This window comes from Siniperca chuatsi, linkage group LG14 (genome assembly GCF_020085105.1).
Source record: "Siniperca chuatsi isolate FFG_IHB_CAS linkage group LG14, ASM2008510v1, whole genome shotgun sequence".
Lineage (NCBI taxonomy): Eukaryota > Metazoa > Chordata > Actinopteri > Centrarchiformes > Sinipercidae > Siniperca > Siniperca chuatsi.
Window position 1 is genome coordinate 14163873 of NC_058055.1, and position 15727 is coordinate 14179599.

General features: G+C 37.4%; 1 protein-coding gene across 1 annotated transcript in view; it reads right to left on the reverse strand.

The window, feature by feature from the left end:
- Nucleotides 1–8886: 8886 nt before the first annotated feature.
- mtnr1bb (melatonin receptor 1Bb) overlaps nucleotides 8887–15727 on the reverse strand; it is a 34272-nt gene continuing 27431 nt past the window's right edge. The window contains exon 4 of the mRNA XM_044223432.1: nucleotides 8887–15046. Within this exon, the coding sequence (XP_044079367.1) occupies nucleotides 14624–15046 (423 nt within the window). The 3' untranslated portion in view covers nucleotides 8887–14623. The remainder of the gene's footprint in view (nucleotides 15047–15727) is intronic.

A 15727-nucleotide genomic window follows, 5' to 3' on the forward strand; every position in this document is an offset into this window, starting at 1 on the left:
TTGCAGAGAGTGTAATGAGCAGTGAGTAATTGACAGCTTTAGTCATGACCAGAATGGATTTTTTCACTATGTGCGCTGAACTGACTATAAAAACTGTGGAATTAAATTGTTTTGATTGTCATATAATCGATAATTTAACTACACTGTGAGGAGGAAATATAATTGTTTAATAAAGTTGTTTATTTACTTGATGATCTGAACAGTTTATGATTCAGGTGATTTAATGCAATTCAACGACTTTCATTGTGTCTGTGCCATTAAACTGCATTGACAGTTTCAGACACTCTCTCCCTCTGTTCATCTTGCATAACTCACATCCATATTTCCATTTTATCAGAGCAACTGTAATGAACAGATCTCAGATTACTGTTTGATGTTGTCTTTAATCCTTCCAGTCAGGCAACTGAGACACCTTCTGACTGCCTCTACTGAGCAGATTTGGATCAGGAGAGCTGGGACTGCCTGCCAATCAGCACAGTGAGTGTTCAGCATGTGAACATCAACTCAAATGCATTCAGGAAATTGCCTATTAACCAAACTACATTTATCTGTAAAGCACCATGAAATGCAATTGAGACTGATGCCATTTGCAAACTGTTTCATAAAATGTGAACACTGTGGGAACGTCAGTCATGTTTTGAAATTGAAATGCATCAAGAGTCTCACAGTTAATCTGTCATCATACAAACAGTATGAAGAGAAAGTATTTTCAAATGCTGGCTGTGCAGACATCAAGATTGTCTCATGGATCTATATACATCCCACTGGCACTAATTAATTGCATGAATTATCTGCTGTGTGCTAACCAATAAATATAATTCATATACATTAAACAAGGGATCAATTAGAATACGAGATACTTTAATTGAAGTACTCATAATCAAATGTGATAATACATATTAGTATTTGATACAATCATATGTGATTGTCAGGTTACAAAAAAGATCATTTTGAGGCACACTGAAACAGAAATTAGGAAGTCTAGGAAAAACACATTTTACATCAACATACATTTTTGCACATTATTAATGTTTTTTTATTATTATCTTCAGTTTATATGATATATATTCTTTACATTCTATGGCTCTCACTGCTTTTGTATACTGTATAGTGGATCCTCTGCAGCCAGTTAATTTATTGACCATTAAACTAACCACTGCTGCAGCAGTAATGTTATCACTTACTAGCTAAATTATGCCAGACTGCTGGGTCAGAGCTCACACATAAATTATTCTCTTTATGTCTTTTGTGAGAATATACTGGGAAAGAGAGAAAGGGAAAGATGGAGAGAGTGATGGCAAAAAAAGATTCAGAACCAGTTTGTTTCAGACAAGGTAAAAGTTATTTCGAGAGGATCTCAGGTACAAAAGACCACAAAAAGTAGTAGTGGAAGTAAGATGACTCTTTATTGACATTTTGACATAATGATGAATTAAAAAATCCTCAGACAAAATGATGTACTTCAATGTGACCAGCATAAGCTGCTGAAAAGAGCTAAGTCATGTGCATCAGATTTGAAGAGCCTCGTGGAAACACTAAATGCCCTTCAGACTTACTGTTGTAGAAACCTCATCTTGGTGTTCAATCTGAAAAGGGCAGAGAGGGCAAAAGGGCAGGGTCTAAATTAAAGTCTGCTCAACCAATTACGTGTTCGCTGCCTTTTTCTATTTAAGATCAAGTTGATCATTTGGGCCTAAAAGAACACACAAACTCTTTATTGAGTTCTCTGGTAACAAAACACCTATCCATACTTCATCCTAATAACTTCTCAGATAGATACATTAATATGCATTTAACATATTGGGGAAGACATTATCACTCACTTATACTGGCATACTTGTTATAACATACTGTAGCTTGCTAATATAGGCTGCGGTTGGGGATTTGACATTTTATCTTTATGAATTATGGTAATACAGTTACATATAGCCACTAAAGTCTATGCAACAATTGAGTAAGATGAAGGAGCAGGTTTATACTCACTTCCAGCTATCAGAATAAAATCAGTGTTCATATTAAATAACAGTGTTTAACTCAGTAAGTTAATTTTAAGACGGGGTAACACTCCTTTTACAAGGAGGAATTCATTAATGAATTAATAAATTAATAATCAATTTAATTAATAATCAATTTAGTCTCGAGTTGAAGTTGCCAGTGTCCAGAATATTACATACACACAAACACACAACAACCAACATTTTATAAATATTTATTTAACTACTAACTACACACACAGGACAATAACTACTAGACTACACAAACAACTATACTACTAGACACACAAACACATAAATAAATGCCACCGTGAGTGAATGATATGAACACAGCTATGAATAATTAATAAGTGAATGAATGACCATTTCACACAAAGCATTCAGTGAATGATTGTTTTGGTTAGCGGTGTTAACTTGTGTAAACACAGGAAACCACTATGTGGACAACTTTAATAATTACCAATTAAATAAACTATGGCACCATTCAGCAACTGAGAAGTTAGTCAAGGGAGATTATTATAAGGAATTATTAATCACCTGAAGTAATTTAGCTATCAAACCTATTTTGATGGAAGATCCTAATTTTCATCTTTTTCTAATTGTTCCTATTAAGCTGAAGCATCAAACCCCAATGTCACAGAAAAGTATCTGTTGTTTCACCTAAGTTTTGGCTGAGCAGGGCAAGCGCTGGCCTGGAGGGAAGAGGAGAAGCTGTGCCATTTCTCTGTGGCACTCGGTGGCAATTGGTTCAGGATGAAACTCCCTTGAGTTCCATGTTTCAGGCCACGCTGTCAGTGCCACAAGGCGACTATGGCCTGAGTCGGATCTCGTCCTCGATAAGCGGGCTGATGAAGTTCGGTTGTGATGGCAATGTGGTGTGAGCATCTGCCAGATGTTGACTGAGTTTAAAGTTCGTTGTGGTCCTCATTAGGACTCTGGTTCTGCAACTGGATGTAGCAACTTCTTTAATCTGGTATCAGCAATTTAAGTTTGCTAATAGAGTTTCTTTCTTTAAGAGTTAAGCCTTTGAATCTCTTTTGCTCCATCTCTCTATCTCTATTTCTCTTTCTCTGTACCACGTGACTGGTGCTTAAGGCCCAGGTTTTCTTCTTTTCTAACCTTGTCATGTTGGATCTCAGAGATGACACAGCCTTCTTTTAGCAGGCTTCTTTCTTTCAAAATTGTTGGAAATCTGCATTTTTCCAATTTTGCCTTTGGTTCCTCTGCAGGACACATGAGGCCTGCTGGGCCTCGGGATTCAGTCAGGCATTGTCACATTCTCTGTCATTCAGCCATGATAAATTAATTGTTGTGTAGATATATATTCACATTTCCTGTTTCATTAGCTATTCAGCACATCATAAAAGGTGAATGTGTAACATCTACTAACCTTAGGCATGCTCAGTTGATTAATATTAAGGTTAAGACAACAAGAGATCAGTTGAAAATATTCTTGGCATTGTGAGACAGTGGCAAGCAAGGATCTTTATTCCTATAGTCTTAGATTGACAAGTCCTGGTTTTCACTTGATGAATACTAGACTGGCGTAGGTTATTCATGCTTTGTGAGTTTTTGCAGGCCGCCGTAAATTGAGAAATTGTCATTCAACCTTCCATTAGTAACCTGAGTCCAGCAAAGGCCATGGGACAGAGGAGGTTGCTGGAGAAGGCTTATTAGTGCTCTGCACAGGCCTGGTTTCAGAGAAGTCGAATTCTTTTCATTAATCAATCCAAATTAAAGATCCAAAATGTTCATCAGGATCAGGGTTGATCATGCTACAATATCAAGCTACACTGTTAGTGAGTTTGTGTGTGTACAGTTCACTCAAATTTTGTTCAAGCACCCCTATTAAGTGTGTATTTACAGCCACACACCAAGTCAATCTTGGCTTTTTACCTATTAAATTAATTCACATCCAAATACAATAGTAAAATGTGCTTGCATCAGAGCCATAGTGCTAGATGATGATTGATGTAACAAAATATTCCTGAGACCTTAGAATGAATCATGTACAGTACAAAAATGTTAGAATATGGAAATCAAAACGGGGTGGAGAGGTGGCGAGGAGGTGATTCAAGGGGAGAGGGGCTGTGAATTGATTCTTGAAGAGACACATTTTCATCTTACAGTGGATAGAAAGTGTAAAGTAGAAGCACTGATGCTGGTAATCTTAGAAACAAAGCAGTATGTGAGAAGAAATTAATTTTGGGAACAAAATTTGGTGGAGTGAGTCACTTGTTTAATTTATAGTTTTAACTATGATCGTGTAGTGCATTATGAAAATTTAAACAATGATTTTACTCTATGTATTGTGTGAAAGGTAGAAGTGCATATTTATGGTTGTGATTTGGACAGTAATTTGTCCTTTGAAATAAAATGTGGACAATAATTGAATTTGTATTCATACACAACACCCATTAATCAATTTTCTAAACCACTTGTCCTTTTCCTGTTCAGGGCCACACAAGGATGAAGCCTATCACGACTGGGCAAGGGTGTGCCCCACCTCTCAACCATTGTGTGCATGGTTTTCAGTCTATCACAAACAAACACATTCACACACACAATCACACCTACAATTTAGAGCTCCCATTTCACCTGACCTGCATGTCAGTGGACTGTGAGAGTACACCTGGTGGAAACCCACACAGACACAGGGAAAACATGCAGACACCAACAGCAAAAACCACTCTGACACCATACATGCTATAACATAAGCACATGAAAAGAATGAGCATTTAATGGTGGATACAAGTTACTGTATTCTGATCTAAACTTGATATAAATTGTATTTAGATTGACACATTAGTATGGGAACAATAATAAAAAGAACAGTCTCAACAGCTAGAAGATGAACTGCCTTCTCTGTAAATTGATCCTCTCATTTTGAGTCCCTAATAGATATGAGTTATCACTTTGTCAATGAGGTAGAGTATTAACTGACATAGTACTAATCAAACCAGTTAAATCTAAAACTATTCAATGTATGACTGACAATGTGAAAGCACACACCTATAAATTAAGCTTAGCGTGTGTACAGTTAAACCAATCAGATTTTGCCACAACCTCTGTGAGCCAATCATCTCATTGCCATCAAAGCTTAAAAACGGTTCCTTTCTCTGCTGCTGTCAGCTGTCATTTCAGTGTCAGATTGATGCAACCCTCCCCCACCCCATTTACCTCCAGTCTTCATCACAATCAGTCTCTCCAGTTGGTCCTTCCAGTGAGCTCATCAGAAGTCCTGCTCCACATCTCAGCTGTCCAGATCTTCAGCCACCTTTTCATGGTGGCTGAAGATCTTCTTCTCTTTCTTCTGCCTTCCTATTGTGCACTATGTCAATAAATTTCATTTTATCATTTTTTAAGCATCTCTGTAATTAAGTCTGCTGTGATTGAAGTGCAGGTAATGATAAAATCAAAAAGATATTTCAGTGATTAACAAGGCAAATGTGGCTTTATTACCAGATAATCCAAAATGTGAAAATTTAATCAACCTAGATTTCAGATCAATTCACAGAGACAGTAGTCCAGCAGTAACATTGTTTTAAGGATGGTACTGGATGGCAGCTGAGACCACTGACTTTGAGTATTATGCTGCGATAAAAGAGACATGAAAAGAAATGAAAACTGGAATACCTAATCTTCACCGTTGTGTCAGTGTCTGTTGTCATGACAACCATAGGGCATCACACTAGAGGTCTCAGCAGCTATCTCCAGCCTTCAGGCTCCTTTTGGTCCTCAGCAAAGAGCACACAGCTGACTCCTGTAGCAGCTAGTCAGTGTACTTCTACCAGCTGCAAAGTACAGTAATTGAGAGTGTTTGAAGTGGAACTGTGATGCGGCCATGATTGCTGCTCTTGAGCAGCAAAAGAGGAGCTTGTTGGCAGCGGGACAAAAGTTGTAATATGGATAAGCCAGTTCAGAGTCAATAGTTTGGGACATGTTTTTCTGTTGGCCTTGTGAATCAAGTCTTGGAAAATATTTTATCTCCGGTTGTTAAGACTTATTAAGTCAACAGAAGAGGATTGTCTGAAAGGCAGCTTTCTCAAAGACAAAGTCATTCCTCGAAAAGAAATGAGTTTACAATTATTATAGTCATGTTTTGCTGGTGTGAAGAGATGGTCATACCTCTTAAACTGCATTTGAACTTTGCAGTTCACTTTTCATTGTTTAAAGCTCAGACCTAATAAAGCCTTGCTGTGCAGCTAAACATTGTTGCAACCCACTGCTCTCAAGAAAGTCAAATAATTGGCCTTTTCCATCATTCTGTGGGCAACCATGATCTGATTTTGTGCTGCACACTTATGAGTCTGCGAACAGCAGGGCTCAGTGACAGGAGTTGGTTACCTCACTGAGAAGTTGGAGGTGTGCAGCCTGTCGCCTGAAGCTCTCCATCTGTGGCTGCTCCTTCTTGTTCCTTTACTCCATGCAATATTTCAAATTGATCCGCTGTCAAAAAATGTAGAAAATGACCGTTGTCTTGTTTTGTAGACGCATTTTTGATGAACGCTAGCAGTCAGTGTCAAGCTAACTAACAAACACATTGCATTTCATGTGACTACTACATAATAAAAGTCAACTTACGAACCCAGTTCGTAATACTGCAAATGCAAGGACTTTCATATAATTTCATCAGTGCACCATAGGCTCACTCACCATTGTGTTAACTCATTTGGCAATAGATAGTGACTTAACAGACATTTATTTAAATGAAAATCTTTGAGATTGCCACTTTAAAGTAATAAAAGGGGAAAACTGGATATTAAGGGCAAGTATGTTTTCATTAGTGTAAAATTGCCTGAAAATAAGAATTGTGTTTTCGTTACCTTAGAAAAAGCTGTTTTTATCTACAGGGGGAGCAGGTCCCCTTCCACGGAGGCCGCCATGTTGCACTGCCATGTTTCTACAGTAGTCCAGAACGAACAAACCAAACACTGGCTTGATAGGGCCTTTTGTGTTTTTCGCGAGTTTCGCTGCAACCGTAGTTTCTCCTATACACTTGTAACGGGAGGGTGAGGCGAGCGGTATTGAAATGGTTGCAAACTGCAGTTTCACCATTAGATGCCACTAAATCCTACATACTGAACCTTTAAATGTGAAGCGGTCCATGTGTGAAAAGGGCACGTGGGTTAGAGCACATGTTTTCAAATTTTAGAATTTTCTCTCCATCTTACTGTATGTATAACTGGTGTCTCTGAGACAAATGAATTCCTTAGAAAGCTTCTTCAATTAAAAATAATTCAGACTTTCTAAATAAAGATCAGTAACTACCTCATAATATCTGTGACTATAATACAATTTCACAGCAGAGTGCCCTCTAATCTCTGCTTTGAAGAAAAATAAAATTGTATCATATTTGTTTCTGGCTGAAATTAATGGATTAAAAAAATTAATCTAATTTATGGATTATTTTAGTTAATCCGTACATTAGGTACAATTAGAGTCCCCTTTTATACATTAAATGTCAATCTGAATTATTAAAGGCAAGCACTAACCAGTCAGTTAAGACTTGATAAGAAAATTGCCTGGCTATTGGGAGACAGAGGCATCGACTAGAAATATGAGTGTAAACTGTTGAACTTTTGAACTTGTGATATTCACTTCCATGCAGTGGCCATTGCAGCTGGAGAAGGCAGCTTTTTTAGGTGAAGTGTAATTACAGTTTGATATTTACAAGTAGGATGGCAATAATGAATAGTGGAACAAAATTATTACACTTGGAAGCCGCATTAATCACTTTGATATCAGCTGACCTGCTCATCTGTGGCGGCATTTTGTATAATAATAGCTAAGGGTTAGAGTGGAACGTACACTTGCAAAACCCCTACTTAGAATTTGAAATAAATTGTGACATTTGTTATCACACAAAAAAAAGCCTTGTAACTTGTTGAATTTATTCTCTTGAAGTGACTGATTGCCTTTTCCTCTAACAATCTCATTACAGCGGTGTGGTGTGCACATGGGGATGAGTCAAGACCATCGTCTGGATATCAACCCCTGCAATTATTCATCATGAGCAAGCAGTAATTTCTCTTAACCACATCCCCCTTACTTAATCATAATCTTTGCCTCCCTGCAGGATCACCTCCAGCCACTTGTCCATGTCCTGCTGTCTGCTAAAATCTAACCTGCATTTACTTTTCCCAGTGCCTTATTCTGTCTGGCAGTTCTTGCCTCTCACACACACTCTGTGGAGTGATGGAAGAACAAGATATGATGTTTATTGTACAACTAAATAAACCAAAAAGCTAAGTTGAATAATTTGTGTTGTAGGCACGTACATAACTGCTAAAAACACTATCATGGGCTGATAATTGGACATTTTTTTTTTACCATTAAAAGAGACCTGAGACCTTAATTAAAAAGTAATGTTTAACGTTTTATGCATAAACAAGAGTACAAAATTCTGAATTAAAGATGTATCTTTCCACAGGTTCAGCAAGCATGACTAATGTGACCCAATTTATACCCTTTAACTCCACAAGCTGTGTACCCCATTCACATCCTCACCTTGTCCGCAACTAAGGGCAGCAATATGCTTTCCCTTCAAACTGTCTATTCATCTCTCCTACCCAAGAAGAGTTGGAAATGCTCTGCAAGTGCAAGGCAGGTTCTGATGGCATAAGGGACTTTTAAAGCATGCACCACTAGCTTGCAAAAGCTCTCTAGCTCCAATTCAGCCTAATTCTAATTTAAGGAAACGTTCAAAACACTCTTAAAAAGAGTCTATAATGAGAAATGTGTTGGTCTTAGCGAATTAGGGCTTTTAAGAAACCTTTTAACTAACTAAGGTATGAAATATGAAACACAATGTTGGAAAAGAGAGCAACAGAGGTTAATCTATTAGAGTTTGGTGATTTCACAAATGCATTAATGAGCAAATATCACCAAGTATGATATATCCATTTTATTTTCCATAACATCGTGTTTCAGTAGAACTGTACACATAATGCATATCTTTTTACACACAGTTCATTTTGATGAGACTCGGTATCACAACCAAGCTGTTTGAGTGTTAAAATTTCAAATTCCATTACATTCCACAGATTTCCCTTTGGTTCATGTTACTCAGATCATCCTCTGGGCATCGCTGCCTGCACCTGTTAGTTAATTCTTGTCAATGATCATCAGTCATACATAACAACAGACAAGCATGCACATTCACACAGTTTCTGGAATAGACGACATTTATCAAGACACAAGAAATCGACTGCCTGAAACTCACTAACATTGTTAACGCATTTCCTATGACAGTACACTGTAAGTGCATTCAATTATGTTCCCAAGGCTTTTCATTTTCACCTCAGTGAAGGAAGCTTGCGCATAATCTGATCAGTGTTGCATTCCTTTTCTGTCTTTAGCTGTGAACTGATGCTGTCATGTTGTTACATAATCTATTAACTGCACACTGTATAGTGAGTATGACCAGATGAAAATAAAGGGAACAGTGAGGCTTCAGAGTTGCCACATGGAAATCATGTGCCTACATCCCTCAGCCTAAACTATATGAGGCAAGAGTTTTCTAGTCTGAGTTGTGCCAGTTGGCAGGTGTGCAGAGGAGAATATTTAAATGATCTCTTATACCTGCTTAGGTTGCCAGGTTTCTGCATAGCAGACAGAAACACTGATCAAGAAGCTCTGTTGTATTTCAAATCATACTATAGCCTTGATGAGCAACAGTCTAAATTAGCATATTACTGTATGTGACCTTGTTTCATCGTAGTGTCTTAATGCCGCCCTAATTCACTTAAAATTGTATTAAATTCTGACTTCATCAAGTTTCTATGATTTGGGAATATCTTGTGATCTAATTACAGTAATTACAATCTGCATACGTTAAAATAAGCCAAATGAAGCAACTGTGTTTATAGTAGCTATTGAATACAAACCTTTTCAAATGCAAAGTGGCTGCTTCATTCATGCTACGTTTTGTCCAAAACAGAGATCACATGGTAGAAACAAAAAGTCAGAAACTAAGAAATATCAGGGGATGTCTCTTTTAGGGAAATGTCGACCCTGCATGAATATTGTAAACGGACGTTGGGGAGGGTGCGAGAGGGATTCCAACAGCATAATGCAGAAATTTGAATGTGTTGCCACATTGAGTACAGCACTCAAAAGGATTTGTAACACATAGAAACCTTAGCTTTCCTCTTCCAATGAAAAACATTGTGATATCCTTCACTGCTTACTTTCTTGTGTGTTTATTTTGAAGGCAGGATTGTATTTACAACATTAATATATAAGTTGCTTGTTCAATTCACACTTAAAATAAACAGGTTCACAGTTTTTTGACTCAGAACTTAAAATGTTGTTTCACCTCTATAATCACACATAGCACCAGTACACCTGTAGCTTCTGTTGTGAGAAGCTAACTTAACACTGCTGCAGCATCTCACCTGGTGTAAACACACACCAGCATGGCAATCAAACACCAGGGTGAATTTCCTTTTTGAAAATGGGAAGCTCACTGCATAGTCAGGCATGTATTTATGTGCTAGAAAATAAAATCATTTTTTATTTTTCTGTCAGTGAAACAATAGATAGTGTTTTGTGGAAAAGCATTTTAATACTGCCAGCTTTCCAATTTTGAAAACAAGATTCATTGTAGGATTTGGAGAACCAAATAATTACCATACTGGACAGTGTTAAAGCCCAGTGAGAAATTACACCAGAGTGGTTAGTTTTAAAAACTAAAGCTGTGAGGTTGTGCTGCATGTGACAGTAAACAGCATTTCAAGCTGGCAAGCGAGGTGTCATATTTGGTTGCATGGAGAAAAAGGCGCAAAGTAAGGGTACAGGCAGTGAGCATAAGGAACATAAATGAACACAGTTACATAATTTTGCTGTGGGGTATATAGAAAGAAAACACAAAGGAGAAAAGGACAATATTTGTTCTTCTGTTTCGGCAATTGAGTCTCCTGTCTGAGGCCTGCATGTGAACGTCTGCACAACGCTGCAGAGAAACTTTCTATAGACGACTGTCCTGAATACATAAAAAAGAAGCAGTATGGAGGCAAACTAGGTTTGCTGAATGGATTAGTTTTTAATAGAAAATATGCCACTTGCCATAATATTTAAAATTTGACACTATTGTATTAACTGTAAGGCAGTACTTTTGAATGAAAAAAAAGGACCCAAGGTGATTTATTCCCCTAGCAATACCTTGACAAAGTATATGTATACCTAACCCCCTTCCACTGTGCCCATTTCTTTGGTTTAAATAGAAGTCTCTGCTTTCCTCTCAGTGCATCTAAAATGCTCTCCAGATGTTTGAGCTTTAGTTTTCTCTGGCCCATAGTAAACATCACTCTTTTTTAGTTTTTGTTGCTGTTCAGCTCTTCCTTCCCTGCAGCGACCTGGACAGCACTCCTGCTTCCCCAATGGTGGAATAACCTTCTCACCTCTGTTGTCAGGACAGCATAGTCACTCCCTATATTTATCTAAATCTGATCTCTTCAACAATATACCCAGGTTTCTACCCTGCACTCTGCACCACAAATATCATTGTTTGCTTCCAAATTTCCCTCCTCTGCTTGCAATGCTCTTGCATCTGACCTGTCCTATAAATATTTATAGTGCGACTTTGAGCTTTGCATTTGTTACCATTTTTGATCTATGGCTTTGCACATTTTAACCCTGTATACGAACACAAATGTGCCACAATATGAATTTAAATCAGAAAAAAAAAACCCAAACCATTATTATGACCAATTATTATGAGGAACTTGTTTTGCCATTCTTATATATTTGATTTGTGCAATTTCCACACTGAAAAACAAATGTATTTGTAATGATACAATGTACATGCCATGTAAACAAGAGGTTAGTTTTAGACTTTGCAACTGTAGTAGAGTTAATGGAAAGATGGAAATGGAATGGAAAGAGAGATTAAGCATTATCCGATAATAAACTGTTAATTGCGTGGGGTTATTGAGCTTCAGATATATAAAAAAACACAGTTTGAATACATCTCCAATAACAATATACCACATTTAAAAACCACACACTGACACTAATTTACAAAATATCCCTTTGAAATGTCTTCAGACTCCCTTATATGGCAGCTAATAAACTGCAAATGTTTCAGACAACTGTGTAACACAACAAAATGTTTGGTAGGCACCCTGAGATGGGAATACAGATATGAGCTGTACCTTCTCAACAATCTACATCTTTTGAAGCACTTTTCAGTTAAGAGGCAATGAATGTCACTCTTCTGTCAAATTAAACATGACACAAAGTGACAGTACAACTCCTAACACTTTTTTTTATTAGAAAATAAAGTAACTATGAAATGAAAAGCTAAAATTTTGCATAAGTATTTTAAAAATGAAGAATAAGAATCGCCACTGCATAAGACTACCACACACTGCATATGATGTAGGAGGCAGAGGAACCTGTGCTCATTCTATATTGCTTGCTGCACATTCAGTAAATGTATTTATCCATTTCCTTTTTCTAGAGGCTGGAGGTTTTCTGACATAGAAAGCAGGAGAACATCCTGCACTTGTTGTGTATGGTAGTCCTTTTGTCCTTTATCATTACAGTAAATCAGTTTTAACTGGATATGATGTTGAGATGCAACTGATGTTGGATGTCTTGGATCGTGACCAACCACTATGTTTTGAATTGCATAGCAAAGTGTTAGTGTGCATAAAGAATCATTTATGCCGTTGCACTTGGCTATTTGGTGAAATTGAACAACTTATTACGTTGCGATTTTGTAAATATGTTGACATCAGTGTATGGAGTGGGGCTCTGCCCGTGTGAAGTCTGACTGTCATACTGTTCTGCACTGTAATTGTTCTCCAGTTGTAAAAGAAGTACTCAGATCTTTTACTTAAGTAAAAATACAAAAGTATACACATCAAAATATACTTAAAGTACCAAAAGTAAAAGTACTCATTATGCAGAATGGCCCATTTCAGAATATTGTATATTATATTATTGGATTACTGATGCATATACATAACGTGAATGTTGCAGCTGGTAATGTAATTTTAACTACTTTATATACTGCTGAGTAGCTTGTGAATTAGTAGCAGAACATTTAAATACTCAAGTAAAGTACAAGTACCTCAAAATGTACTTTCCACCACTGCCGTTCTCTAATTCAAATTGTGATGATGAAATTGATTTTGCCTCCTTGTCTGGGTAGCCCTGTCTCCACAGTTGTATAGTTTTGGTTACAAACTGTTATTGTTGAAATATATTTTCATATATTGTTTATAGATTGTATTTTATATATTGTGTTTTTTGAAAATGTAACCATAAAAGCTACATATGCTATATTTACATGTTTGAACCACGAGACAACATTATTCAATTGACTATGATATTATGATTTTTTACATTAAACTGTTGAATGTAAAATTAATGCAAAATTAATGGGGGGGGGAGAGAGAGAGACTACAGAGTTTTGAAGAATAAATTCATTGGTGCAATATCAAATCAACGTTTAGCCTTCCAGCAAATAGGCTGGTTATTTTTTCTCACATTGTGTTTGCTCATTGTAGGAAAATATTTTTTTAATTTAAAAGACAAGATCAGAGGTTCCTTTACATGCAGCCTACAGTGACATAGTAGTGATCTTGTAAATTGGTATTGCAATAAAGTTACATAATGGTCAAACCGCAGCAGTTGAGGTGATATGCAGAACAATGGATACAGCAGCAATAGTAGACACGTTGGTGCCCTCCACCTGTTACATCACATGCACCATTTGTTTTGGGACTTTCAAAAACTAAAACAGCAATGTTAACTGGCACGTCTTGGTTTGGTTTAGTGCCAGTTTTAATCATGATTTGCTTTGTGTCATCCATCAGTGACTTAATTTCCTGAATTCATTTATTATGTATATTACTAAGTTTTTGTTTCTTCTTTGCAGTGCAAGAGGGTCAGACCAGGCAGCTTGAAGTATATGCTACTGCCACATTTAGGTATAGTGTGCAGTTCTGACCACATTACTGTCACCATGTCAAACCCCATCAGACTGATGTTATACATTATAGACTGACTGACATGATCTCCTTTACTAATCTAGTATTCATTTGAGGCGAGTTGTACTATTTGAGGCTTTTGAAGTTACTAAAGAGAGGTGTTTACCAGTGGTTAGCCAGTTTTGTGAAATATGTCTAAGAGTCTACAGCAGCAGACATTAAAGGATATTACATTTTTTTCTGAAATATTCATGTACCATTCAGATTGTTTTTAAGTAAGAACCAAATGAAACTGCAATGCATAGCTCCGTTCTCCCAGGACGTAACAACATCTCTAAAATTTTTGCTCCGCTAATGCTTAATGTTTGAGAATCACAGAGGAAACTCTTCCTTATTTAGCACTTTAGCAAAGTTGTTGAGTTAATCCTTCAAACGATAAACTTTCAAGAACTAATTGCTATATATTAATTACATAATTATTCACAACTTTACCCAAAATGATAAAAAAGAACACATCCATAGATGTAAACATGTTCACCTGCACCCTGTTCTGATTGATGTCAGCCAATAGAAAACCAAGCCATGCATTACAGTTTCATCTGTTACTTGATAGTCTTTAGCTGCACAACCATCTGAATGTCACATAAAAACAGGAATTACCATTTCACAGGCTCAAGGATCCAGAGTTCATTCTTTGTTTGTGCGATCTCTGACTGACTCGTTGTTGTTGAGCGGCGGAGGCGGCGATTGCTTGCTTCTCATGCTCCTGCCATCCGTGGCAGCTCGCGAAGTCTCTGTCACAAAAAGCCGAGTCACCCACACGGAGGTGACAATGCGTTTGTACTCATTCCTGAAATTCCTGTTGAGTAAGCCATAGATGATGGCATTCAGACAGCTGTTGAAGTAGGCCATGAAGTAGCTGACCACAAAAAGCCACTCTGGGATACGAGGAGCCACACGGGAAGGATCTATGGCCACCGCCAAACCAATCAGGTTAAGTGGAGCCCAGCAGATCGCAAATAGCACAAAGACCACAAACATGGTGATGAAATTCCGCAAGTCACTTGGTCTGAGGCGAGGGCTCTCCTCTGTTTTCACTTTACGTCGCACCTGGACATAATGAAAACACATAAGATAGGAATTGGACTGTAAATGATGCCAGAAGGCTACTTTTTCTCTCTGCCTCTCTATCTTACACACATAAAGACACACAAAAACTCACACGTACAGTGACATCTACACATACAACCACTCCAGGGAGCTCGTCCATCTATCTGCCTGTCAAACTCGATACCTCAGCTGAAATCACAGGCACTGGCTTTGCCAAATCCTTGCAGTGTTCAGAGATTGTTTTAAAGCTACACTTACTGGTAATTAATGATCAAAATGCTCAACTCAAATGTCATATGGCAAAAAGGATTTCAATGATGGGATGATGTCTTTTGTCAGTGTATTCTGGCATTTAAAATATCACACTGACTCGTCCAAGGATCAATAATTAAGGGTCAAAATTTCAAAACTTGGATTGACAAGTTCATCCAAATTCAGGGTTCATCCAGGGTTCATCCAAATTCGACCTGTAATGTAGAAAATATTTCTACATTACAGGTCGAATTTGGATGAACCCTGGCTGATGGATCTTGTTATTGTTTGGCCCAAGGGGTGTCTGTCATTTACAGCTGATGGCATGTTTACAGGTTTATTTGGTTGGTGTTATTATTCTGTTCAAAAAGCTTCCCCTATTAATACCTTCTGTGTGCCTGTAAAGACATAAATAACCATGTAGAGAAG